This window comes from Polyodon spathula, chromosome 38 (assembly GCF_017654505.1).
Source record: "Polyodon spathula isolate WHYD16114869_AA chromosome 38, ASM1765450v1, whole genome shotgun sequence".
In the NCBI taxonomy this organism is placed as follows: domain Eukaryota; kingdom Metazoa; phylum Chordata; class Actinopteri; order Acipenseriformes; family Polyodontidae; genus Polyodon; species Polyodon spathula.
Window position 1 is genome coordinate 5058997 of NC_054571.1, and position 25000 is coordinate 5083996.

General features: G+C 41.5%; 2 protein-coding genes across 7 annotated transcripts in view; both read right to left on the reverse strand.

Moving 5' to 3' along the window:
• Window positions 1-25000, reverse strand: part of LOC121304548 (MHC class II regulatory factor RFX1-like) — a 175286-nt gene that overhangs the window by 57374 nt on the left and 92912 nt on the right. The window lies entirely within an intron of this gene.
• LOC121304550 (interleukin-31 receptor subunit alpha-like) lies at window positions 2149-24827 on the reverse strand. Its single transcript, XM_041235735.1, has 6 exons — window positions 24382-24827; window positions 23969-24070; window positions 11223-11369; window positions 3397-3543; window positions 2667-2751; window positions 2149-2422 (listed from the first exon to the last, which is right to left on the reverse strand). Exons 1-6 carry the CDS (start codon window positions 24461-24463, stop codon window positions 2164-2166), a joined length of 822 nt encoding a protein of 273 aa, XP_041091669.1. The 5' UTR covers window positions 24464-24827; the 3' UTR covers window positions 2149-2163.

Genomic DNA, 25000 nt, shown 5'->3' on the forward strand with positions numbered 1-25000 from the left:
GATGGGGAGGGAAGTGGATTGAAGGATGCATTTCATTTCTAACTTTTTATCCACATATTTTATAATTGTAGCATGTTACATTTCCTATATCTGCTATACTTTACAATGCATAGATATGTTTTCAAAAGTTCTGGTTGGGCAACTTCTCGAACCCTAGAGTGCACGCAAACTTTTAAAATGTAATTAAAAAATCACGACCGACAGGGATACATTATTCATTTTTTTGTATATTTTTGTCTTTAACAGAATCTTGATTTTTTTAAGAACTTAAGAACATAAGTTTACAAACGAGAGGAGGCCATTCGGCCAATCTTGCTTGTTTGGTTGTTAGTAGCTTATTGATCCCAGAATCTCATCAAGCAGCTTCCTGAAGGATCCCAGGGTGTCAGCTTCAACAACATTACTGGGGAATTGGTTCCAGACCCTCACAATTCTCTGCATCAAAAAGTGCCTCCTATTTTCTGTTCTGAATGCCCCTTTCTCTAATCTCCTGGTCCTTTGTTTCTTTTTTTCAGGTCGAAAAAGTCCCTTGGGTCGACATTGTCAATTCCTTTTAGAATTTTGAATACTTGAATCAGGTCGCCACATAGTCTTCTTTGTTCAAGACTGAATAGATTCAATTCTTTTAGCCTGTCTGCATATGACATGCCTTTTAAAACTTGAATAATTCTGGTTGCTCTTTCCACTCTTTTTAGAGCAGCAATATCCTTTTTGTAGCGAGGTGACCAGAACTGAACACAATATTCAAGATGAGGTCTTACTAATGCATTGTAGAATTTTAACATTACTTCCCTTGATTTAAATTCAGCACTTTTCACAATATATCCGAGCATCTTGTTGGCCTTTTTTATAGCTTCCCCACATTGTCTAGATGAAGACATTTCTGAGTCAACATAAACTCCTAGGTCTTTTTCAGAGATTTCTTCTTCAATTTCAGTATCTCCCATATGATATTTATAATGCACATTTTTGTTGCCTGCGCACAGTACCTTACACTTTTCTCTATTAAATGTAATTTGCCATGTGTCTGCCCGGTTCTGAATGCTGTCTAGATCATTGTGAATGACCTTTACTGCTGCAACAGTGTTTGCCACACCTCTTTTTTTTGTGTAATTTGCAAATTTGCTTACTATACCAGAATATAAGTGATTAATGTAGATTAGGAATAGCAGAGGACGCCACTGGTTACCTCGCTCCATTTTTAGATTCTCCTCTAATCAGTACTTTTTGTTCAAACTTGTTGACCTTTCTAAATGTCTTCAATGACTTCAGGTCTAGAATTTTTCAAGTTCAAGCTATTTGTTTAAGAGAACAAGCATATATTAGAAACTACATAATGAAAGATAGAAAGACAGATTCTTTGCTTTAAACAACAAGGTGAGTACTGCAGCTATCACTGAGTGCTGCTACCAGCTAACAGGAGGTATTGCAGCTGTAATGGGAAAGTGCTGCTCTCTGCTGAGGATCATAGGTATTACAGGGTTCTTTTGTAGTACTGCTGAAGGAGATATTCTCTGTGTTTAATCCTGTCTTTAATTAACTCTGACTGTTTTAAACTCACACTGCAGCTGACCTCTGTGGTTGACACACATATCTTAGACAAAGCATTAGGAAAACATTTAAATGTTTAAACTCTAAACCAGCAGTTCTCAATCTGAGGTCCGCCGGTTCCCTTTCATAATGACAGAGAGGAAGCGGCAGCATAGTTTATAGATCCAATTGTAAACCCAACATTTGCATACATGGAGAATATCTCCAAGTTAAAAAAAAAGGTCTAAACTGCATCATATATAAAATGTAATATTTACTAGGGAATGTTAGCCTTGTTAGTGACCAAGCATTTACAAATGCCAATCATGTATTTTTGTTGATAACAAAAACATACAGAAAGGGAGGCAAAGACAAAGTTCACTATCCACGCATTACTACCATGGACCTGGAGAAGCCAATACACAAATACATTATTGGCATTTTTAAATGCTTGCACCAACAGGCTGTCATTGTGGTTTATGTTAGCACTGTTTACGGAGCGATTGAGATGAGAAGAACGAAGGCTGACATAACAAAATTGAATAGCCTACTCTTGACCAGCTGAATTGCGCACTCAAAATTCGGTAAATTTGTGATGTGAAAAGAAAACTCCAATTTAAAAAATAACTTTGCTCACAGAAACAGGCCCACCAGCAATGGTGTGTGTGAGAGTCTGTGTTGCATGTGTGTGCGAGGGTGTGTGTGAGTGCGTGTCAGCTGTGCGTGTGAGTGTAGTACGAACCTGCTGTCCGAGCCTAGCTCTGCACCCCTCACAGGAAAGAAAACTCTCGCATTGCTTACCACCTCAGTGAAGTTCAGACGGCTGTTGACAGGGTCCGGGACTTTTTGATAGCACCAGAGAGGAAATAATAAGTGTGCTGTCTGCGTGAACCTGTGAGAGATGGAGAAAGGGAAGGAAGAGAGAGGGGGATAGGATAGGAGAGATACTCATTAAAAGGTTTATCCACAAAATCATAAAAAACACATGGCAGCACTAAAGGCAATCAGGAATGAATGCCAACCAAGGTTTTTGGTGAGAGGTTTTCTTCAGTGTTTTCATGCGTTAGTATAAAGGCTTCTCGTCAAAGCGTTTGTCTGCACTCGCCCCAGCTCTGCAAGTGTTCAGTCTTACTTACCTGTTGTTACAGAACAGTGTTGCTACTGTGGTTATGATGACCAGCCCCACACAGAGTAAGATTATTCCAATATACAAATGATTTCCTTAGAAAGAAAAAAACACACAGTGATGTTCAAATGTCAATATAACTGCACTTTATTACACGCTGTCTACCTTTAGCCTCTACCTGCATTAAACATTAATGACTGAATGGATCATTCGAGAGACATTCCAGCACCTTCTGGATCGAGGCCACGTCAATCTGTAATCAGGGCAAATGCTGACCAAACCCCATATCAGGGACAGGACCTAAAGTACCAGGTAGTCATGGTGGAATATTTCTACAAACTCATTGAGAAAGGCAAAAAAACCTGACAAATGAAATGACAAACCTTTTGTAGTAAACCAGTGTTTTTATAGTTATGGATGAGATACACTATCAGGACCGGTCCCTGATTCTGGGATGGTTCACTATTAGCCCTGTCTTTTTTGGTTAGTGTGTGGTCCCTGTCTTTTCTAGTTGGTGTGTGGTCCCTGTCTTTTCTGGTTGGCGTGTGGTCCCTGTCTTTTTTTGCATTAATTTGTTTTAGTATTTCTAAATGTAGCCCTATAGAGTGTTTCATAGTTACACATCCATCTTCTTTGGCATGTTAGTCACACTGACGTTCTGCACTCAGAGGACTGGCTGTGTCTCATTGCGAGTGGTGCTATGCGTGCATCCCCTGTGTATGTGTGTGTGGTACCAGTACCGCTGTCAGGTGTAATAGTTGAGAATCTCATCGTAGATCGATTCCCCTCTTTCGCCTCAGTCTCAGCGCTGACCCAAACCTGGTACTCATGACCTGGCTGCAGATCCGAAAGAACTGCCCAGCACCGATCAGCGCTCACATTGTACTCTAGAGAGAGGGGGAGATTATATATATATATATATATATATAGATATAGATATAGATATAGATATATACACACACACACACACACACACAGGTAGTGGACAACAAAATGGAAACACCAATGTAAAGTAACTGAATAGGGTGTTGGGCCACCATGTGTGGCCAGTACGGTCTGTATGCCATGTCTACCAGCCTCTGGAATTCTGCAGGAGGGATGTGGCACCATTCTTCCACGAGAAAGTCAATGGTTGATGGAGGTGGAAAACGCTGCCTCAGGCGTCATTCAAGAATATCCCATAAATGCTCGATTGGGTTCAGATCTGGTATCTGTGAAGGCCATGACATATGTATAACATCAATGTCATGCCCATCAAACCACTGAGCGACCACACGTGCTCTGTGGATGGGGGCATTGTCATCCAGGAAGACCCCCCCTCCCCGGAAGGAAAGAAAAGCTGCAACATGTGGTGTAGATGATCACTCAGTATCATTAAGTAGCGATTAGCATTGACTTTCTAAGGGAATAAATGCACCCAAACCATGCCAGGAAAATGTGCCTCACACCATTACGGAACCACCAGAACCCTTCACTGTTGGAACCAAGCACTGGGGCTGTAGAGTTCTTTAGGTTGGCGCCACACGTGCACTCGTCCATTTGTCAAGAACATGATAAAGGATGACCGTCTGACCATACCACATTTCTCCACTGCTCGGTAGTCAATTGCCTGTGCTCTTTGCACCACTGGACTCGCAAACGTGCATAGCCAGGTGTGATGAGCGGTTTGTGCCCTGCAACCCGACTAAGGTATCCCGCTCTGTAGAGTTCTCAGCGGACCGTTTTTGATGAAACTGGCTGCTCACGCCCCAGGTTGAAATTTGCAGTTAATTGATCTGCAGTTGCTCGCCTGTTTTACCTTGCACTTCGAATTAATGCACGGATTTCACGATCCTGGAGTATGCTCTTCCGCCCACTGTTGCCCTTTGCTGATGATGTCTTTCCCTCGGAGTTCCATGCTGACATCACATTAGACACTGTTGCTTGTGAAACATCAATAAGTTGAGCTGTCTTGGTCATTGAAGCGCCTGCCAAACGCGCCCCAACAATCACCCCTCTTTCAAAGTCACTGAGGTCTCCTCTTGCAGCCTTGCTACCTATAATTATAGACAACCAGGTCTGTCCAGCATTTTTATACCTGACCCTAAGCATGCTGGGATTTTATTTGCTTAATTAACACATGAGCCACACCTGTATGGAAGCTCTTGCTTTCAATATACTTGGTGTCCCTCATTTATCCAGGTGTTTCCATTTTTTGTCCACTACCTGTATATTACACACACACACCTACTCAACACTTTGAAGAGGCAAGAGAATTTTTATCGTGAAACAGTTAATGAAAAAAAACAAAACTGAAATGTCTTGATTAGATAAGTATTCACCCCTCTGAGTCAACACTTGGTAGAACCACCTTTGGCAGCAATTACAGCTGTGAGTCTTTTGGGGTAAGTCTCTACCAGGTTTGCACATCTGGATCATGCAATATTCACCCATTCTTCTTGGCAAAATCGTTCAAGCTCTGTCAAAAAGGATGGGGATCGTTGGTGGACAGCAATCTTTAAGTCTTGCCACAGATTCTCAATAGGATTTAAGTCTGGGCTTTGACTGGGCCTCTCTAAGACATTCATTTTCTTGTTTTTAAGCCAATCTAGTGTCGTTTTGGCTGTGTGCTTGGGGTTATTGTCCTGCTGAAAGGTGAATCTCTGTCCCAGTCTTAGGTCTTTTGCAGACTGAAGCAGGTTTTCTTCAAGGATTTACCTGTATTTAGCTCCATCCATTTTGCCCTCTACCCTGACAAGCTTCCCAGTCCCTGCCGATGAAAAGCATCCCTATTGCAGGAAGCCGTGCTTCACAGTAGGGATGGTGTTACCTGGGTGATGTGCTGTGTGGGGTTTGCGCCAAATAGTTCAATTTTTTGTTTCATCGGACCACAGAATATTTTGCCATATCTTTTCAGTCTTTCAGTAGTATCTTTGCTTGGACTGTACTGCCCAACTGTGGGACCTTACAGAGACAGGTGTATTTAATCTGAAATCATGTGAACCGCTTTTATTGCACACAGAGGGACTCCATTGAACTTATTCTGAAGGCAACTGGTTGCACCTGAGCTTATTTAGGAGTGTCACAGGAAAGGGGGTGAAAACTTATCTAATGAAGACTTTTCAGGTTTTTATTTTTAAATGATTTGTTTGTTCACCCCCCCCCCCCCCCCCCCCCATTTATTCACACATTGAAAGTGTTGAGTAAGTTGTGTAAATCAAAGGGAAAAAAATCCCATTTCAATGCATCGAGATTTCAGGTTGTAACACAACAGATTATGAAAACGCCCTAGACATCAGAACAAGGAAGTAACAGAGACGACTGATGAAATGATATGAAGGAGATTGCTTTCACCTGTTTATTTAAAAAATAAAGGTTGTACAAAACAAAAAACACAGACTGAACAAACAAAATTGTGCGTTGGCCAAAGCAAATACAGACAAACGAGTGGACGAGCACTAAACAAGTACCACGCTGGCACTTCCAGCACGCTGTAACGATTGTTATTAAATAAACTCTCCTCTCTCACCCGTTCTCCCGAACACACAACCCCAAGTGAGTGAAATCATGCTGCTTTTTTGCAGCTGTACCAAGACTTGATTGCTAATCAATCATTCAATTGGAGTCGCGGTACAACTGCACGTGAATTAATAAAGTGCAATTCCCCGTGTTCACATATTATTACTTTTTACTTGCACGTGAAGTGCTGTGCAATCCTTGTGCCTAAATACAAATATACATTTTAAATCATTCATGTTCATAACCCATATTTATATCCTGTGTATTTTATACATAAACACCAACATTAACACACTACACACAAAACACTAATAAACATAAAGGGGCGGGACACTGCGCCACACCCACTTATTATAATTTCCTTATTTTTACCACAATTAAGCCAAAAAGGTACATTGTATTACAGTGTTTATCATTATTTGTCCACCTTATGATAAAGGTAAGTTTGTTTTTTCGGTTCATCCATACATTCAACACTGTGCCCCTGCATTTTATATGTTACACACGGGAATGACATTTCTGAGTTTAGCTCATGTTAAACTGTGTAGAATTAGTGCATCTGTTCCTTATGTTAGTGCTGTTTTGGGACTACTATTTAGTACTACTACTATGCATTTCGAGTTGTCATAGTGCTCATGCTGTAACAAATCAGCAATCCTACCGCTATAGTAAAGTCTATAGTAAAGGCTATTATTGACTGGAAATAAATATAACGGTCCTGAAAACAAATTAAATACCAGGGTTGCAGGATTGAGTGACAGAGCCAAGAAAATTGGAAAGTCAGGTAGAATTATAACCAAAAGTGTATTACAAGTGAGCAGAGATCACAAACACAGATTGCACACAGGAAACAATAAATAAATATTGTTCCACAATTCCCAACACAACCCGCCATATTCATGATATGCATTATTTGCAATTGCAAAACCTGGAACAACCTGAAAAGGAAAGCCATGCAAAAGGCAGGAGTGAAACATAAAAAAAAAGAAAAGTACGCAGAAAGAGTACACGGAACTGCAAACGCAAGTCAAAAAGGAAGTTAGAAAGGCCAAGAGAGAAATAGAAATGAACATTGCTAAGGGAGTGAAACCAATTCCAAAATGTTTTTCCAATATTACAACAGCAAGAGAACATTCAAAGAGGAGATTAAATGTTTAAGAGATACAAATGGCAAAATCATAGATGAAGAAAAAAATAGCAAATATATTAAATGATTACTTTTCACAAGTTTTTACAAAGGAAGATACTGACAACATGCCCCACATGTCATCCAGTTCCTGTCCAGTTTTAAATAACTTTAGCATAACTGAGGCAGAAGTGTTAAAGGGACTAGGAGCTCTTAAAATAAACAAATCCCCTGGGCCGGATGAGATCCTCCCAGTAAGAAGTAATTTACAAACCGCTAACCAAGATCATGCAGCAGTCTCTTGACACAGGGGTGGTACCGACAGGTCTGACTTCTATTATATGCAAACTTATGGAAACTATAATAAGATCCAAAATGGAAAATTACCTATATGGTAACAGGGTCCTGGGAGACAGTCAACATGGTTTTAGGAAAGGGAGATCGTGTCTAACTAACTTGCTTGATTTTTTTGAGGGTGCAACATCGATAATAGATAATTGCAAAGCATATGACATGGTTTATTTAGATTTCCAGAAAGCTTTTGACAAAGTGCCGCACAAAAGATTAATTCTTAAACTGAACGCAGTTGGGATTCAAGGAAACACATGTACATGGATTAGGGAGTGGTTAACATGTAGAAAACAGAAAGTACTTATTAGAGGAGAAACCTCAGAATGGAGTGTGGTAACCAGTGGTGTACCACAGGGATCAATATTAGGTCCTCTGCTATTCCTAATCTACATTAATGATTTAGATTCTGGTATAGTAAGCAAACTTATTAAATTTGCAGACGACACAAAAGTAGGAGGAGTGGCAAACACTGTTGCAGCAGCAGAGGTCATTCAAAATGATCTAGACAAGATTCAGAACTGGGCAGACACATGGCAAATGACATTTAATAGAGAAAAGTGTAAGGTACTGCATGCAGGAAATAAAAATATGCATTATAAACATCATACGGGAGATACTGAAATTGGAGAAGGAATCTATGAAAAAGACCTAGGAGTTTTTGTTGACTCAGAAATGTCTTCTTCTAGACAATGTGGGGAAGCTATAAAAAAAGGCAAACAAGATGCTCGGATACATTATGAAAAGTGTTGAATTTAAATGAAGGGAAGTAATGTTAAAACTGTACAATGCATTAGTAAGACCTCATCTTGAATATTATGTTCAGTTCTGTTCACCTCGCTTTAAAAGATATTGCTGCTCTAGAAAGAGTGCAAAGAAGAGTGACCAGAATTATTCCAGGTTTAAAAGGCATGTCAGACAGGCTAAAATAATTGAATCTGTTCAGTCTTGAACAAAGAAGACTACACGGTGACCTAATTCAAGCATTCAAAATACTAAAAGGTATTGACAATGTCGACCCAAGGGACTTTTTTGACCTGAAAAAAGAAACAAGGACCAGGGCTCACAAATGGAGATTAGACAGAGGGGCATTCAGAACAGAAAATAGGAGGCACTTTTTTACACAGAGAATCGTGAGGGTCTGGAATCAACTCCCCAGTAGTGTTGTTGAAGCTGACACCCTGGGATCCTTCAAGAAGCTGCTTGATGAGATTCTGGGATCAATAAGCTACTAACAACCAAATGAGCAAGATGGGCCGTATAGCCTCCTCTCGTTTGTAACCTTTCTTATGTTCTTATGTTCTTATATGCTTTGCAATTATCTATTATCGATGTTGCAGCCTCAAAAAAATCAAGCAAGTTAGTTAGACACGATCTCCCTTTCTTAAAACCATGTTGACTGTCTCCCAGGACCCTGTTACCATATAGGTAATTTTCCATTTTGGATCTTATTATAGTTTCCATAAGTTTGCATATAATAGAAGTCAGGCTTACTGGTCTGTAGTTACCTGGTTCAGTTTTGTTTCCCTTTTTGTGGATCGGTATTACGTTTGCAATTTTCCAGTCTGTCGGTACCACCCCTGTGTCAAGAGACTGCTGCATGATCTTGGTTAGCGGTTTGTAAATTACTTCTTTCATTTCTTTGAGTACTACTGGGAGGATCTCATCCGGCCCAGGGGATTTGTTTATTTTAAGAGCTCCTAGTCCCTTTAACACTTCTGCCTCGGTTATGCTAAAGTTATTTAAAACTGGATAGGAACTGGATGACATGTGGGGCATGTTGTTCGTATCCTCCTTTGTAAAAACTTGTGAAAAGTAATCATTTAATATATTTGCTATTTTTTTTTCTTCATCTACGATTTTGCCATTTGTATCTCTTAAACAGTTAACCTCCTCTTTGAATGTTCTCTTGCTGTTGTAATCTTGGAAAAACATTTTGGAATTGGTTTTAGCCCTGTGATGAGTCAAAGGGGTTTCGGTCTGCAATTCAGCCTCCCAACAGTAGAAGGCATCAAACCAACTCGGGATTTCCCTTACCAAGGTCTTGTGACCATGACAAAAGTCATCTTTTTGAGGGGCGGCACCTTGGTGAGGGGCAGAAGTACGAGTATGTAAATTCCAGCCACTGGAGTCAAGTGAAATTAAGGATACCTGTCAGTTTGGGATTGGTGATCCACTGACTACCGGGGCGGGGTTTGCATACTAAAGGGAACGTGCTACTGTGTTCGGGGTTGGTCCTAAGGAATAGAGGCAAGGGGAAAAAAAGGCTGGAGGGAAGTACTTGGGAGTTTGGACTGTGTCACGAACGGAGGCCTTACTAACTTGGTTCTTTTCTGTTTTTATTCCTTTTTGTTTTATTTCTGGATTTAAGCAGAACGCGAAGAGGACTAAGAGGCTTCCGTTCCTTTATTTTTGATTACTCCCGCACTCCCTCCCTCACATCCTTCTTTATTATTTTTCTTTTTTTTCGTGTAATATTAAATAAAATTTTAATTGTTACACGTAAATCACTGTCTGGAAAATCCATTTGTACTCACACGCCTCACAAGCCCCCTTAGCCATGTTCATTTCTATTTCTCTCTTTGCCTTTCTAACTTCCTTTTTTGACTTGTGTTTGCAGTTCTGTGTACTCTTTCTGCGTACTTTCTTTTTGGTCCTTTTTTAATGCTCTGTAAAGTGCCTTTTTTCGCTGAATATTTTTTAAAATTGATCTATTAAACCATTTTGGCAATTTAGTTTTACATTTAGATTGGTCTACTTTAGGGATGTAATTGTTTTGCGCCTCTAGTACTACATTTTTGAAGAACAGCCATCCTTTTTTTCTGTGGATGTTTTCTCTATTTTACTCCAATCTACTTCTGATAGTCTCTGTTTCATACCTTCATAGTTTGCTTTTCCTGTTCCTGTTCCCATCTCATAGCAGAGAACAAAGAAGTATTTAATGACCTCTTAATTTGACACAGATTTTCGTAATTAACACATGAGAATCAACTGCAAATCAACCAATTCACTCCTTCTAATTTTAGAGACGTCAGACTCTGCCATATATAGAAACAAACCACACAAACGATCAGGACGGAGATAGAAAATAAACAAACCTCAATTTGGAGTTCTGTTAGCCTCCCCATTCTACCGAATACAAATTATATTAGCTCTCTATTAACTGAGAAAAATGCTATTTGCTTGTTTAGCTATCATTTAGAACTGAATGGAATAACCTGGCCAGCTATTCTGCCACTCAATGAAGTGCATGAGGAGCAGCAAGTTTCTTATGCTGCATTAGGGTAGCAGGTGCTACATCAATGCCATGTCCATGTAGCAGCACAAAAACGTATAGAGAAAAGTGGAAGTGTTGAAAGGGTTGGGTAATGCATTAACATACAACAAAAAGATGTCCCATGAACTTCCCATGAACACTTTGTCCACCATTCTGAAAAACTAATGATGACGCCTTGCTTTTGTGGTTTATGCTTGTGATCAGAAAGGGACATGCAGGTTTCAAGTCCAGTTCATTTGCAATGTAAGTATAGATGTGAATGTGCTAGCTACAGCAAGTCATGTCATCAAGGGAAAGGCTTCATAGTTAGTACCTACCTGCCACTGTGGTTCCCCCCAGGGCCAGTCTCAGATGGTACCTCTTGATGATTCCCTTCCTGTGGGTCAGTGCTATTTCCCTCCAGGTCAGGTTCACCTGGGTGTGGCCGATGCTGGACACTGACACCTCCGGGCCAGCAGAGGGGGCTGTGGGAGACAAGGTTGAGGTATAAACAGTACCATTGAATTTTGTAGCTATAAATTATAAATGTTTTCCATGACAAATCACCCCAAAATACCCTGCTGCCTCCGATTTACACCAAACCTAGAGTTGTTTCAGGCAAACAAGTTCAAATTTACATTTTTCAGACCGATCAGGTCAGGTCAAAAGCAGGCCCGGCTTTATGGGCCTCAGTTCAGACGGCAACTGAGTTGCAGCAAAGCAACAAGACCCCCGCAGGTAATTCAGACGCGGAAAATCCAGTTCCGGTAATCCTTTCGAAGGTCCCCTATCGTGATTTGGGAGGAAAGGTCATTTGTGAGTTCATGGTATAAAAACAGAGAGCGGCTTGAATACTCACGGAAGGCGGGTGTAGCATTCTGTTTCCCGTGTTGAAAATTCAGCTCTTCGACAGGAAATGCTGATCATGCATTTAGTTTCAATGGATACTGTGATTAGAAACACGCAACTGAATCTAATAAATGATTAAATAAGCATTCCTTCAGCAAGGAACACTTAAATTGCTTGACGGCTTGGAACGAAAGAAAAAAAACGATGCGCTATGGGAAAGGATGTTTCTACTCTTTTGAACTCTGACCAGCTGGCTAGGAATCATTATTACCGGTCATCGATTACTGAAACTGGAATTTCTAGCAATCAACTAACTGCCTTTGAGAGGCAGTAGTGACACAATCAGTAGCGTGGCAGAAGGGTCCAGTGGACTGTTCTTGTCTTTATTTGAATATACACTGAGGAAAGACCCAGGGCTTGCAAAAGTCTACAAAACATTCCCTGGCAATGCTAAGCACACCTATCATGACAGAATGAAATAATTGAAATAATGAGCGATACGGTAAAACAAGAAATAGTGAAATTGGAGATTTGTGATATACTGTGAAAGTGGATGGAACGCGAGACCCAACACGATGTGAAAATATCTCAATTATAATTTGTAGAAAGGCTCCTAACAATAGCCACCACCGATGCACTTGATGCTTTATCGCACACTAACACAATCATAGCAAAAATATCAAAAACTGGGATTAGTACTTGCGAAATGCTCAGTCAATGCTACGATGGAGCTAGCGTGATGTCAGGCCGGCATGAGGGAGTTCAAAAACTGATGCAAGAGAAATTGGAACGAGAGATAACATATATTCATTGCTTTAATCGTCAGTTGCATTTAGTCATTGTACATGCCATGTCATCTGAAAGAGCAGAAAAATTCTTTAATGTGTGAGACTCTTTCTACAAGCTCATTAGGAAAGCCACTGTTGCTGTTCTCTACAGGTGAGAAACGTAAGCGTTTACTGGAACAACGATGGCCTGGTCATTATGGCACAGTATTAGTTATCATCAAGTCATTTGACAGCATTTTCAAACTCCTTATGGAAGTTGAAAATACTAAAGCACATGAAGCCAGTGTGCGAATTGAAGCTACAGAGTTAATAAAGGAAATACCTGTGCCTCACTTTAAATTAATTGCACACATTGTCCACAAGAATTTGCAGCTAATAGATGCTCCACACAAGATGCTTCAGGCAGAACAAACTGAACGCTTTCAGCGGTACAAGTTATTCAAAGTGCTCAGAGTGCATCACTAAAGTACTCTCCGACTCTGACTTTGATGTGATTTGGAAGAACTGCAGCGAAACTGTAACTAATGTATCTTGTAAAAGAAGAAACATCATAAACAAACATTTACAACAGTTTGTGGTGGAAGGTTCTGTGGGTCGATCTGGAGTTGATGGAAATGAAGAGGAGGGTTGTCGTCAGTCCAAAAGGATGTACTATAGCACACTGGATGCAGTCCATGGCGTATTTCAGTATGTTTTAGTGAGGGTAATACTAAGTTAACTGACGCACTGCTAGCTTTAGATCCAAGCCTTTAACTAATTTAACAAACACAGATCGTTGAATCTTTCTTGTTTCTTGTTGCGCATCAGTTTCTTCGGACACAAATGGATGCCAAGTGTATTCACAGCCATGAAGCATGCTTTAACCTTCGGAGCTTCAACAGCAATGTGAGAACATTCTTTCTCTACTCTCACCAATGTACTGACCATCCATAGACGAAGCATGCTTCATGCTGCAAAGCACAGCTCATTCAGCTTGCATTTGAAGCAGACCTAGCCTGCAAGTTTCGTGACGAATGGTAGGAGGCAGTGATGAGAAAATTCAGTTCAAGAGAAAGACGTTGGTCGAAGCTATACTGACCTTCAAGAAGGAGAAGTTCATTTTTAAAACATTCTGCTAGTTCTTAGCGAATAAAGGGCCATAATGCGAAAATAGTATATTATTAAAATGTTACTGTGCTCACATTAATTGTATTGAATAATAATGTAGCTGAGCTGCAGCGCTACTGCATCACTTAAATAACAATAAAATAACAATTGCTACAGCGTGCTGGAAGTGCCAGCACGATACTTGGTTGTTGGGTTCGTCCACTTCCGTTTTGTCTGTCTGTCTGTTTGGCAAACACATCCTTTATTTTCAGTGTTGTGCGTTTTGTTTAAATAATTTGTTTGTTTATTATTTAATAAAACGCTGGATGCCATAGCGTCTCGGGTTCACCGCCATTACGTGTTTTGGTTTCTGGTTCTTCCGGGTCTGACTTCACCACTACAGTCATCCTGGTCACATGCAGACACATTTTTTTAAACTTAATATTTTATTCAAAACTTGAATGCTCAAACTGAAGACTTCTAAGGGTAAGATACGTTACAGTAAATGTCAGCAAAAACTAACAAGAAAAAACTGAAATATGTTGATTGCATAAGTATTCAGACCCGTCAACTCAATATTTGGTGGAGGCACCTTTGGCAGCAATTACAGCTGCAAGTTTTTTTGGTAAGACTCTACCAACTTTGCACACCGGCTTGGTGCAATTTGTGTTCATTCTTCTTGGCAGATTTGCTCAAGCTCTCTCAAGTTGCTTGGGGATCGCTTATGGACAGCAGTTTTCAAGTCTTTCCAGATTCTCAATAGGATTCAAGTCTGGACTTTGACTGGGCCACTCAAGGACATTCACTTTCTTATTCTTAAGCCACGCCAGTGTAGCTTTGGCCTTGTGCTTTGGATCATTGTTCTGCTGAAAGGTGAATTTTCACCCCAGTTTTAAGTCTTTAGTAGACTGAAACAGGTTATCCTCTAGTATTTGTCTGTACTTTTCTCCATCCATTTTTCCTTCAATCCTAACAAGCTTTCCAGTCCCTGCTGAGGAGAAGCATCCCCATAGCATGATGCTGCCACCACCATGCTTGACTGTAGGGATGGTGTTGACTGGGAGATGTGCTGTGTTGGGTCTGCGCCAAACGTAACGCTCGACAATTAGACCAAAAAGTTCCAATTTGGTCTCGTCTGACCACAACACCTTGCCACATTTTTGCAGGATCACTCAGGTGCTTTGTTGCAAACTCCATGCAGGCTTTGAAATGGCTTATTTTTAGTAATGGCTATCTTCTTGCCATCCTGCCATACAGGCTACTTTTGTGAAGTGTTCTGGATATTGTTGACTGATGCACATTTTCTCCCATCTCAGCCACTGAACTCTGTAGCTCTTTCAAAGTTGTCGTTGGCCTCACAGTGGCATCCCTCACCAGTTTCCTTCTTGCTCGGCTGCTCAGTTTGGAGGGAGGGCCTGATCTAGGCAGTGTCTGGGTGGTACAATGCACCTTCCATTTCTTGATGATTGAGTAGACTGTGCTCACAGGGCTATTCAGAGACTTTGATATTTTTTTGTACCCTGATCTATGCTTTTCAGTGACTTTATCCCTGACTTGCTTTGAAAGCTCCTTGGTCTTCATGGTTGAGTCTTTGCTTGAAATTCACTACCTGACCAAAGAACCTCACAGAGACAAGTGTTTTTATTCTGAAATCATGAGAACCATTAATAGTGCACACAGACAGAGGCCACTCAACTAATTGTGTGGCTCATTAAGGTCATTTTGTGCACCTGAATTAATTTAGGTTTGCCGCAGCAAATGGTTTGAATACTTATGACTTGACTTGACTTTTTCAAAATGTGGCTGGTGTTAACCAACCTTCTCAATAAACAAACTTGTAGGAGGTGTCCATTTATTGGAAATTGCTGCACATACCCTTGCGAGTACCCAAGAAGTGGATCGTGAATTAATTAAAGAGTAGCCCTTAGTGTATTTTTTACTCTCCCCAGAAAACATTGTGTTTTATGAAGAAACAGAAATAAAATGTAAATGTTAAAAAAAAAAAAATTATTATTACAATGAAGAAACTTCATTGCACTGAAACAGATACAGGAAAATTCTAAAGCAGTCGTTTTCCTTTATTAAAGGTGACTATTAAAATACATTTTTGAGAAGGAATATGGTATTCCAAAAAAAAAGGACATCTGATTTGCTTATGTAATGTCCATCAATATATAGTCAGGTGTCGGGGTTTATCAGACCATCTGGGTTTAAGAGACCAGTGCTCTTCATCAACTTCAAATAAATCTTATTGTACTGTATTTGTCAACATTTTCCTTATCCATTCCTGACAGTATATTGTAGGCGATATAGCTGGGGTCTCCAACCCTCGTCCTGGAGAGCCCCTATCCAGCAAGTTTTATAGGTGTCTTTACATCATCAGTGGCTAAAGATCTGGAACACCTGTTCATCTTGACTAATTAAGTCAATAATTGGTTCAATTAAGTAACAGAGATTTGTTGAAACGAAAACCAGCAGCCACAGTAGCTCTCCAGGACCCGGGCTGGAGAGCCTTGCTATAGATACTGTTTAAACAGTTGTACTATACAAATATAATGGAAATACATTTAATACATTGTACAATAGTACATCAAGTGAGAGATTACAGACATTCTTGTGCAAAGTACAAGTAATGTGTAAAAATGTGCCCGTCAACCATTTACTATATAGTCCTTCCCACTTGGAAACATTTACACTGGCCATAAAAGAGTGATAGAATGAGACAAGTTAATTGTATCAATCTGTGTGACTACTTAATGCCTAGATTGATACTTTGTTGTAGCTGATACTTCTAACAATCCATAAGCATTCCTGACATTAATAGAATGCCACAGGTTAAATGTATCAACCTGTGCCATCCCATAACTGCCTACATTATGGGTCTGTAATCCTGGTCCTGGAGGGCTGGTGTCCCTCCTGGTTTTTGTTCCAACTGTACCCCAAATTACTTAATTGGACCAATTAAGCTTCTAACAAGCACTTGATTGGTCCAATTCAGTAATTTAGGGTATAGTTGGAAAAATAAAAACCGGGAGGGACACCGGCCCTCCACGACCAGGATTAGAGACCCCTGCTAGCAGGTTCATACCGGCCCTCCACGACCAGGATTAGAGACCCCTGCTAGCAGGTTCATACCGGCCCTCCACGACCAGGATTAGAGACCCCTGAAAGCAGGTTCATACCGGCCCTCCACGACCAGGATTAGAGACCCCTGAAAGCAGGTTCATACCGGCCCTCCACGACCAGAATTAGAGACCCCTGAAAGCAGGTTCATACCGGCCCTCCACGACCAGGATTAGAGACCCCTGCTAGCAGGTTCATACCGGCCCTCCACGACCAGGATTAGAGACCCCTGCTAGCAGGTTCATACCGGCCCTCCACGACCAGGATTAGAGACCCCTGCTAGCAGGTTTATACCGGCCCTCCATGACCAGGATTAGAGACCCCTGCTAGCAGGTTCATACCGGCCCTCCACGACCAGGATTAGAGACCCCTGCTAGCAGGTTTATACCGGCCCTCCATGACCAGGATTAGAGACCCCTGCTAGCAGGTTCATACCGGCCCTCCACGACCAGGATTAGAGACCCCTGCTAGCAGGTTCATACCGGCCCTCCACGACCAGGATTAGAGACCCCTGCTAGCAGGTTCATACCGGCCCTCCACGACCAGGATTAGAGACCCCTGCTAGCAGGTTCATACCGGCCCTCCACGACCAGGATTAGCGACCCCTGCTAGCATGTTCATACCGGCCCTCCACGACCAGGATTAGCGACCCCTGCTAGCATGTTCATAGCTCCATATCACCAGATTTATATAGTGCCCTTTTTAATGCAAACATGTAATGAATCCACCCCACCCCCTACTGTTTCTTGCTAATTCTGCATTTCTTATGTGCGTCTCCGAGTAGAATGTATTTATTTTGTGAAACAAGCGGTGTGTAGTGTAGTGACTACATCTTTATTACAGTGAGTGTGAAGAGATCAGTTTTGTTCAAGGAATGTACAGCTAGAAACATGTTTCAGCTTGTCTTATCATTGTCAAATATCTATGGTGCAATTAAGAAATTGAGATGGGTTAACAATGTTAATTACAGCTTTAAAGGCAGGTAGAGAGTAGCAAGCCTAATTGTCTTACATTGTGTGTTTAAACACAGCTGAGTTTGCGATAAAAGTGATAAATACAAATAAAATAAATAAACAAACAACAACAAACTTTCTGTGCCCTCTACCACCATCCCAAAGTGGGCAGTGATAAGCAATGGAATATCAGTTTTTTCACACAAATGGAGGGTTCTGAAACCCCAGGCGCAAGTAAGACTACATTGTAAGACCATACCAGACAGGTTGCCCTTTCTCACCCTTTTGAGGGTGATTGACCCAGGGTCTTCAAACACTTTGAGCTCCCAAAATTACCATACTCCTAGTTTTAAAAAACTCTATTTAAATGAAAGATAAAACTTTGGATTTATATAGCACCTTTCATCCCACAGGATACCAAAGCTCTTTACACGTGGCAGCTATTCTGTGCCAGCACACTGACACAGCAGTTAAAGTGGGAGGAGTGAGGAATTGCTCAGCCAATGGAACTACAGGGGGAACATTTAGGAAGGCCAGATTGCAAGTGCCTGAATTGGAATGTTGCCATTATATTTGCATAGTCCAGCTGTTTGAAGATCATCTATAGCCTACAGTTTAAACTATCAAAAAACCCTCCTTTGATCCGGCTGACTTTTCTAATTTCCATCCCATCTCCAATCTCCCTTTTCTCTCAAAAACTCTTTAAAGGGCTGTAGCCAGTCAGCTGATGAAACATCTCACGGATAACAACCTGCTTGAATCCCTATAGTCTGGCATCCGGGCACATCACAGTACTGACACTGCTCTGCTCTGGATTATGAATGCTCTCCTCCTCAATGCTGATGCTGGTGCTCCCTCTGTGCTTGTCCTGCTTGACCTAACAGCTGCTTTTGACAACATAGATCATGGCATTCTTCTTGACCACCTTCAGAAGTACCTGCCTCTCCTGGATGTCCTTTTATCTATCCAGATGCATGCAGTCTGTTTTCTCTGCTGGGCACAGTGGTGTTGCAAACCCAGTCACTTGTGGTGTCCCCCAAGGATATGTTTTTGGGCCCCTTCTCTACAATATCTGCATTCTTCCCTTGGGTCACCTCATCCACCAACACAGCCTCATGTTTCACTCCTATGCTGACGACACCCATCTCTACTTAAAACTCAACCCCGGTGGCCCCTCTGTCTTTGTCCGGCTCTAGGCTTGCATTCAAGACATTGAGGCCTGGATGTCTGCCAATTTTCTTCAACTGAACAACAAATATGAACTCCTTCTAGTAGGATCAAAAACTCAACTTAAGAATCTAAATATAGCTGCCCTGAACCTCGGAAACTGTCTGCTGCTGCCTTCTACCATCTTCGAAACATCTCCAGTCCGTCCCTACCTTTCCCTCCCAGATGCGGAGATACTTTTTCATGCATTTGTCTCCTCTCAACTTGACTACTGCAACTTCCGCCTCCCGTAGCACACCATAAACCGACTGTAGCTAGTCCAGAAATAACTCTGGTTGCTCTTTGCACTCTTTCTAGAGCAGCAGTATCCTTTTTGTAGCAAGGTGACCAGAACGGAACACAATATTCTAGACAAGGTCTTACTAAAGCATTGTAAAGTTTTAACATTACTTCCATTGATTTAAATTCAGCTCTTTTATCCGAACATTTTTTTGGCCTTTTTATAGCTTCCCCACATTGTCTAGATGAAGACATTTCTGAGTCAACATAAACTCCTAGATTCTTTCTTGAATTTCAGTATCTCCCATATGGTATTTATAATGGACATTTTTATAGCCTGCGTGCAGTACCTTACACTTTTCTATATTAAATGTCATTTGCTGTGTGTCTGCCCAGTTCTGAATGCTGTCTACATCACCATTTTGAACGGCCTTTGATGATGCAACAGTGTTTGCCACTCCTCCTATTTTTGTGTCGTCTGCAAATTCAACAAGTATGCTTACTATACCAGAATCTAAATCATTAATGTAGATTAGGAATAGCAGAGGACCTAATACTGATCCCTGTGGTACTCCACTGGTTACCTGACTCCATTTTGAGGTTTCTCCTTTAATCAATACTTTCTGTTTTCTATATGTTAACCACTCCCTAATTGGGGTGTAGTTTTGGCATGAAAAATGGGGGAGAAGGTTGTGTTTGGGGGAGATAGATAGATAGAGTGAGAAAGTGTCGGGTAAAAGAAAAACTATTACAATCATTTATTTTCACTTTCTACTCCCAGTTCCCTTTCCCTCAGTTTATGATTTTATTTTGTGATTATTGAATTATTGTAAAAATAAACAGCTTAAGCCTTCATCTTCTCACAATTGCAGTCTCATTTCTGTCCTAAAAATAACCCGAAACGCTATAATATATTGATGGACATTACATAAGGAAATCAGATGTCCTTTTTTTGGAATATCATGTTCCTTCTCAAAAATATGCTTTAGGGTTAGCTTTTAATAAAGGAAAACAACTGCTTTAATGAATTTTCATGTGTCTATTTCAGTGCAATGCAGTTTCTTCATTGTAATAGAGATAGTTTTTTTTTTGTTTTTTTGCATTTCAATTTTATTTCTGTTTCTTCAAAAAATTAATGTTTTCTGGGGAGAGTAAAAAAAAAAAAACATTAACTTTGATTCATGTACTAAGGGTTACTCTTAAATGCATTCAGGATCCAGTTATTTTGTACTTCTTAATAGTAAACTGAGTATGCACGACTTAAAAACTAACAAACTTAGCTGAGCAGAATATCCCAAAAACTAGACTGAATTCGGAAAAACAAAGCGGCCCAGAATTTGGGACGTTCTCTAAAAACCAGAGCGGCCCAGAATTTGGGACGTTTTCTAAAAACCAGAGCGGCCCAGAATTTGGGACGTAGACTGAGAACAGGGGGAGTCTATAAGTAAAACTGTGATTATATTAGAGATAAACTAATGTATCCTATAACAAAACTGTAATAGTGGCAGGATATATAGTTGCAACTAAATAAATCACACAAATGATAGATATATACTTCTTGAAAGAAAAAAAGTACATCATCACAGAAAGCCAATTCTTACATTCGTGTAGAACATGACAATTTATATAAAGTAATAAAGCGCCCATAGTGAGTTGTATTAGCAGAGCAAAATACAATATTATATTTTAATTGAAAGGTTCTGGAAAGTAGATCTCTCTCTCTCTCTCTCTCTCTCTCTCTCTCTCTCTCTCTCTCTCTCTCTCTCTCACTCTGATTGCAATGTTAAAAATGCCTCCAAGATTTCCCACTTGTGTTTACATCATATTCCTCTGCCAGACAATGACCAATCAAAACATGCGGTTCTTGTAACAGGGTGAGGAGCTCTGTACGCGGATTTGTTTATTTATTTTTAGAATGGGGTCTCCCCCTCCGCCCCTGTGTCTCATGAGTATTATTTTGTAATTGTGTTTTATGATTTGTTTGTAGATGTGTTTATATGATGGTGTAGCCACGTTGTTTTGTTATTGTTTTGTTTTTGTTTGGGTGTGTTCTGGCAGAGGCAAGGTCAGCAGCTCATCCTCGGCCAGGAATAATTAAAAACCTTGTGCAGAAGGTGGCCATCTCCCGAATTAATTAAGTAATTCATTTCTTGCTAAATCGGAGATGGTCACCTGCATATAAACCTGCAGCTCTCTACACTCCTGGTGGGTGTACAGAGGAGAGTACGGGAGAGTGAGAGGAGAGAAACGAAAACTAAACGAAAACAAATCAAAACAAAACAAAACAAAACAAAAAATACAAAACAGGCTCAGTGAAAGCGATCTGCCCAGCCTGACCTATACGTCTTTGTGTGCGAGATTTTTTTTAATTCAAAACATTTATTTTCGATCGGTGAGTTTTTTGTGTTTAAATCTTTTATTTATTTTTGTTCAAAATAAACGGCGCATGCTGCGTCTCTTTACACCGCAGTTGCTTGTCTGTTTAATTCCTGCATTCTGGCCTGATGTCACCACTCGGCTACCCTGTCACACGTAGTGTCCAGCGTGGGATTGCAGCATCTCCAGGACCCAGACCAGAATAGCTATGGCAGGTGCCTTATTTTTATTTGAGTTTTTAAAAAAAAAATTGGGATAATGAGAAGGAAGCTGCATCAGCGGCAGGAGATAGGTGAGAGGAAGGAAGGAGGTGGAGAGGAAGGAAGGTGTGGGAGGAAGAAGAATGGTGCACCAACTGCATGCGTTACAGGCATGAGGAGCACCACTTTCTGGAGGTCTTCAAGGACACAGAGTGGGAGCAGCCCGAACATCCCACGCCTAAGTGGGAGGAGCCTGGATGTTCTACACCCAAGTGAGAGGAGCCCGAATGTCCTGTGCCCAAGAGGGGGGAGTCGGTGCGTCCACAGCCCAATAGGGGACGGCCGGGCGTCCACCGCCCAAGAAGGCAAAGCCCACAGGTCCCGAGAGCAAGGCACCAGCAGAGGGAGATTACCTGCTGTTCCCACCTCCACCAGCAGAGTACGTGCTGGTTCCACCTCCACCTCCGTGGGAGGACTGCTTGCTGCTCCCACTTCCAACAGCAGAGGGGGAATACCTGCTGGTTCCACCTCCACCACCCACAGTAGAACAAGACCTGCTGTACCCATCTCCACCAGCAGAGGGAGCATGCCTGCTGGTTTCTCCACTGCAACCAGAAGGGGAGGAGCCCCTTCCGCCTTCGCAGCCAGAAGGGGAGGTGCCCCTGCCGCCTTTGCCACCTAGAGCAGAGCACCACCAAAGGGAGAGAAGCAGGAGCTGCCTCTCCCTTCATCACTGGAGGGAGAACAGGATGCTGGCAGTCCTCAGCAGCCCGTGCATAGGTGTCTGTTGTTCTTCCTGCATTCTGGCCTGACGTCACCACTCGGCTACCCTTGCACAGATTCCATCCCAAAAACCAGGCCTGTGTCATACCTCCAGTAGATCCAAGACAGACTTCCGGGTTAATAATGAGGATTTAAACCTAATGAAGGTTTTTTTAATGGTTTAAAAAACATGTTTTTTTCTCTTTTGTTTCAGCTATTTTAAGTTAGGTTAAAACTAATTAATAAAATCCATTTAGATTTTAGTTTCTGTTTAAATAAAAAAATAGGTTTGACCACCCTAAGATTAGTAATCTAGTTATCCTTGGCAATCAGCACTTTGAAACTGTACATGCATCAGGTGGATTGATGGCCCCTAAATACTATTCCCGTGCTGATTTCTCTCCCATGTTAATGGCCAGCTAGTTGCATGGTAAGTGTTAAAACAGGATTTGCAATGCAAATAGTTGCTTCCAGTTGCTGTCAGACTGTCGCAAATTTAAGTGAAAATCATCGCCATCGCAGCCCTGCGAAACTTTTATGAAACCCAAATTTGAATGTGTGAGGTGCCTGCGACTGTGACTTAGAGCAAAGAGCTTTTATGAAATGGACCCCTAGACTTTAAAATAGGACTGCTATGCTGGCTTTTTTATAAAAGTTAGACAGGGTAAATTTGCATGGTCATTTTTCATTTTATCCCCATGCTTTTCCCATGGTTATACTACAATGCATTTACCATAAGCCCCTTTCACACTACTGGATCAGAACCTACCCGAAAAGGACCCAGTGTCAATGCGGGTCAGGTATGTGATTTCACACTGCTTTTGAGAAAGCAGGGTTGACCTGGGTGACAGATCAAGTAAACAATGCACGGATCAATGTCCCAGAAGCAGCTTGCTACTGACGCTTCCATCCAAGCTTCTCTGGATTCAACCGTCGGCCCAAATGTTGATTAGAACAAATGTTTCTTCATCCCTGTTGCAATCTGACTCATGGTGTGTCTCAAGCAACAAAAATTTGGCTTAACAGAATAAACAGAAATGCTCCTTGCGTAGTGAAACCTTCATGCAGGTGTGGCTGTGTTTGTTATTGCATCAGCTCACGAACGGCTGTCAAGCATTTTGTCTTGCTCAACCCGGGTCAACACGCGTCAAACCACATCCTGAGGTGGGTCACTGGGTTAATCCGGGTCCGACCCAGGTAAGTGGTTTCACACTACACGGGATTGTGACCCGTTTAGGGGTGCCTGTGTGAAAGGGGCTATGGTCTACCCTGGTTTTCCATGTTTTTTTTAATATGCCTTACCATATCTCACTGTGCTTTACAATGCTTGCCTATTCTTTACCATGCTTTCATTGCGCTTTAGTACACTTTGCTGTGCTTTTGCTGTGGGACACACTAAGAGGAGTCATGCTGTGTATGCACAGTATTTGTTGATTAGTTTGTTTAAACTGGGAAAACATAATTTACTTTGCTTGTATGTGTCAAACTATGAAGGGCTCACCTCCCTGCTGAGTGTAGACAAGGACTGAGGAAGGTTGACTGGTCCCGTTGGAATAAACAGCGAAGACAGACACATTGTAGGGGGTGAAGGGTTTAAAGTTGCCTACACAGAGAAAGCAGAACAAAAGGCTTAGAAATGCATTCTTATACCTGTTATTATCAGTAGCAGCAGTACCACCGGCCCCCCTGTAACAGGTTTTTTAAATCCATTCTCTCACCTCTTATTAGCAGCAGTACCACCGGCCCCCCTTTTAATTAAAGGGGGTGCTAACCAAGGCTTAATTTTCAAACCCCAATTGACTAAAAGGTAACTAACTATACCCTAAAGTGAAGCACAGACCCTATATCACTAAAAGGAGGTTTTGAAGCTGCAGTCGACCTACTCTGATTGATTAAAGCTCACTTTCACTGTACCTGTCAGTACAGCAATGCTATGATTGATGTCATGTCTCGCCCAATGAATCCATGGTCTGCTCAGGCTTAGCCCCGTCTCCATGCTCTGCACCACATACTGCACAGACTCAGTGTGTCCAGAGGGAGGAGTCCAGGACACTTTCAGGCTCCGTCCTTCTAAATTGCTCACCGCAGTGACATTGCTGGGGCCCAGGAGACCTGTCAACAGACATTGAGTAACAGGCCTCTCAAGTCATTGTGTTAATTGGTCAAATATGTGTGGCATTGTGTGACAAGAGACTCAGTGTGTCTCAGTATGTGTGTCAATGTATCTCAGTGTCTCTCTGTGTGTCTCAGTGTATCTCAGTGTCTTTCAGTGTTGCACAAGGTCGCTCAGTGTGTCTCTGTGTCTGAATGCCAGTGTGTCTCAGTGTCTCTCTGTGTCTCTCTATGTGTCTCATTGTCTCTCAGTGTCTCAATGTATCTCAGTGTCTGTCTGTATGTCTCAATATCTGTATCTCAGTGTCTCTCAGAGTGTCTCAGTGTGTCTCAGTGTGTCTCAGTGTGTCTCAGTGTCTCTCAGAGTGTCTCAGTGTGTCTCAGTGTGTCTCAGAGTGTCTCAGAGTGTCTCAGTGTCTCT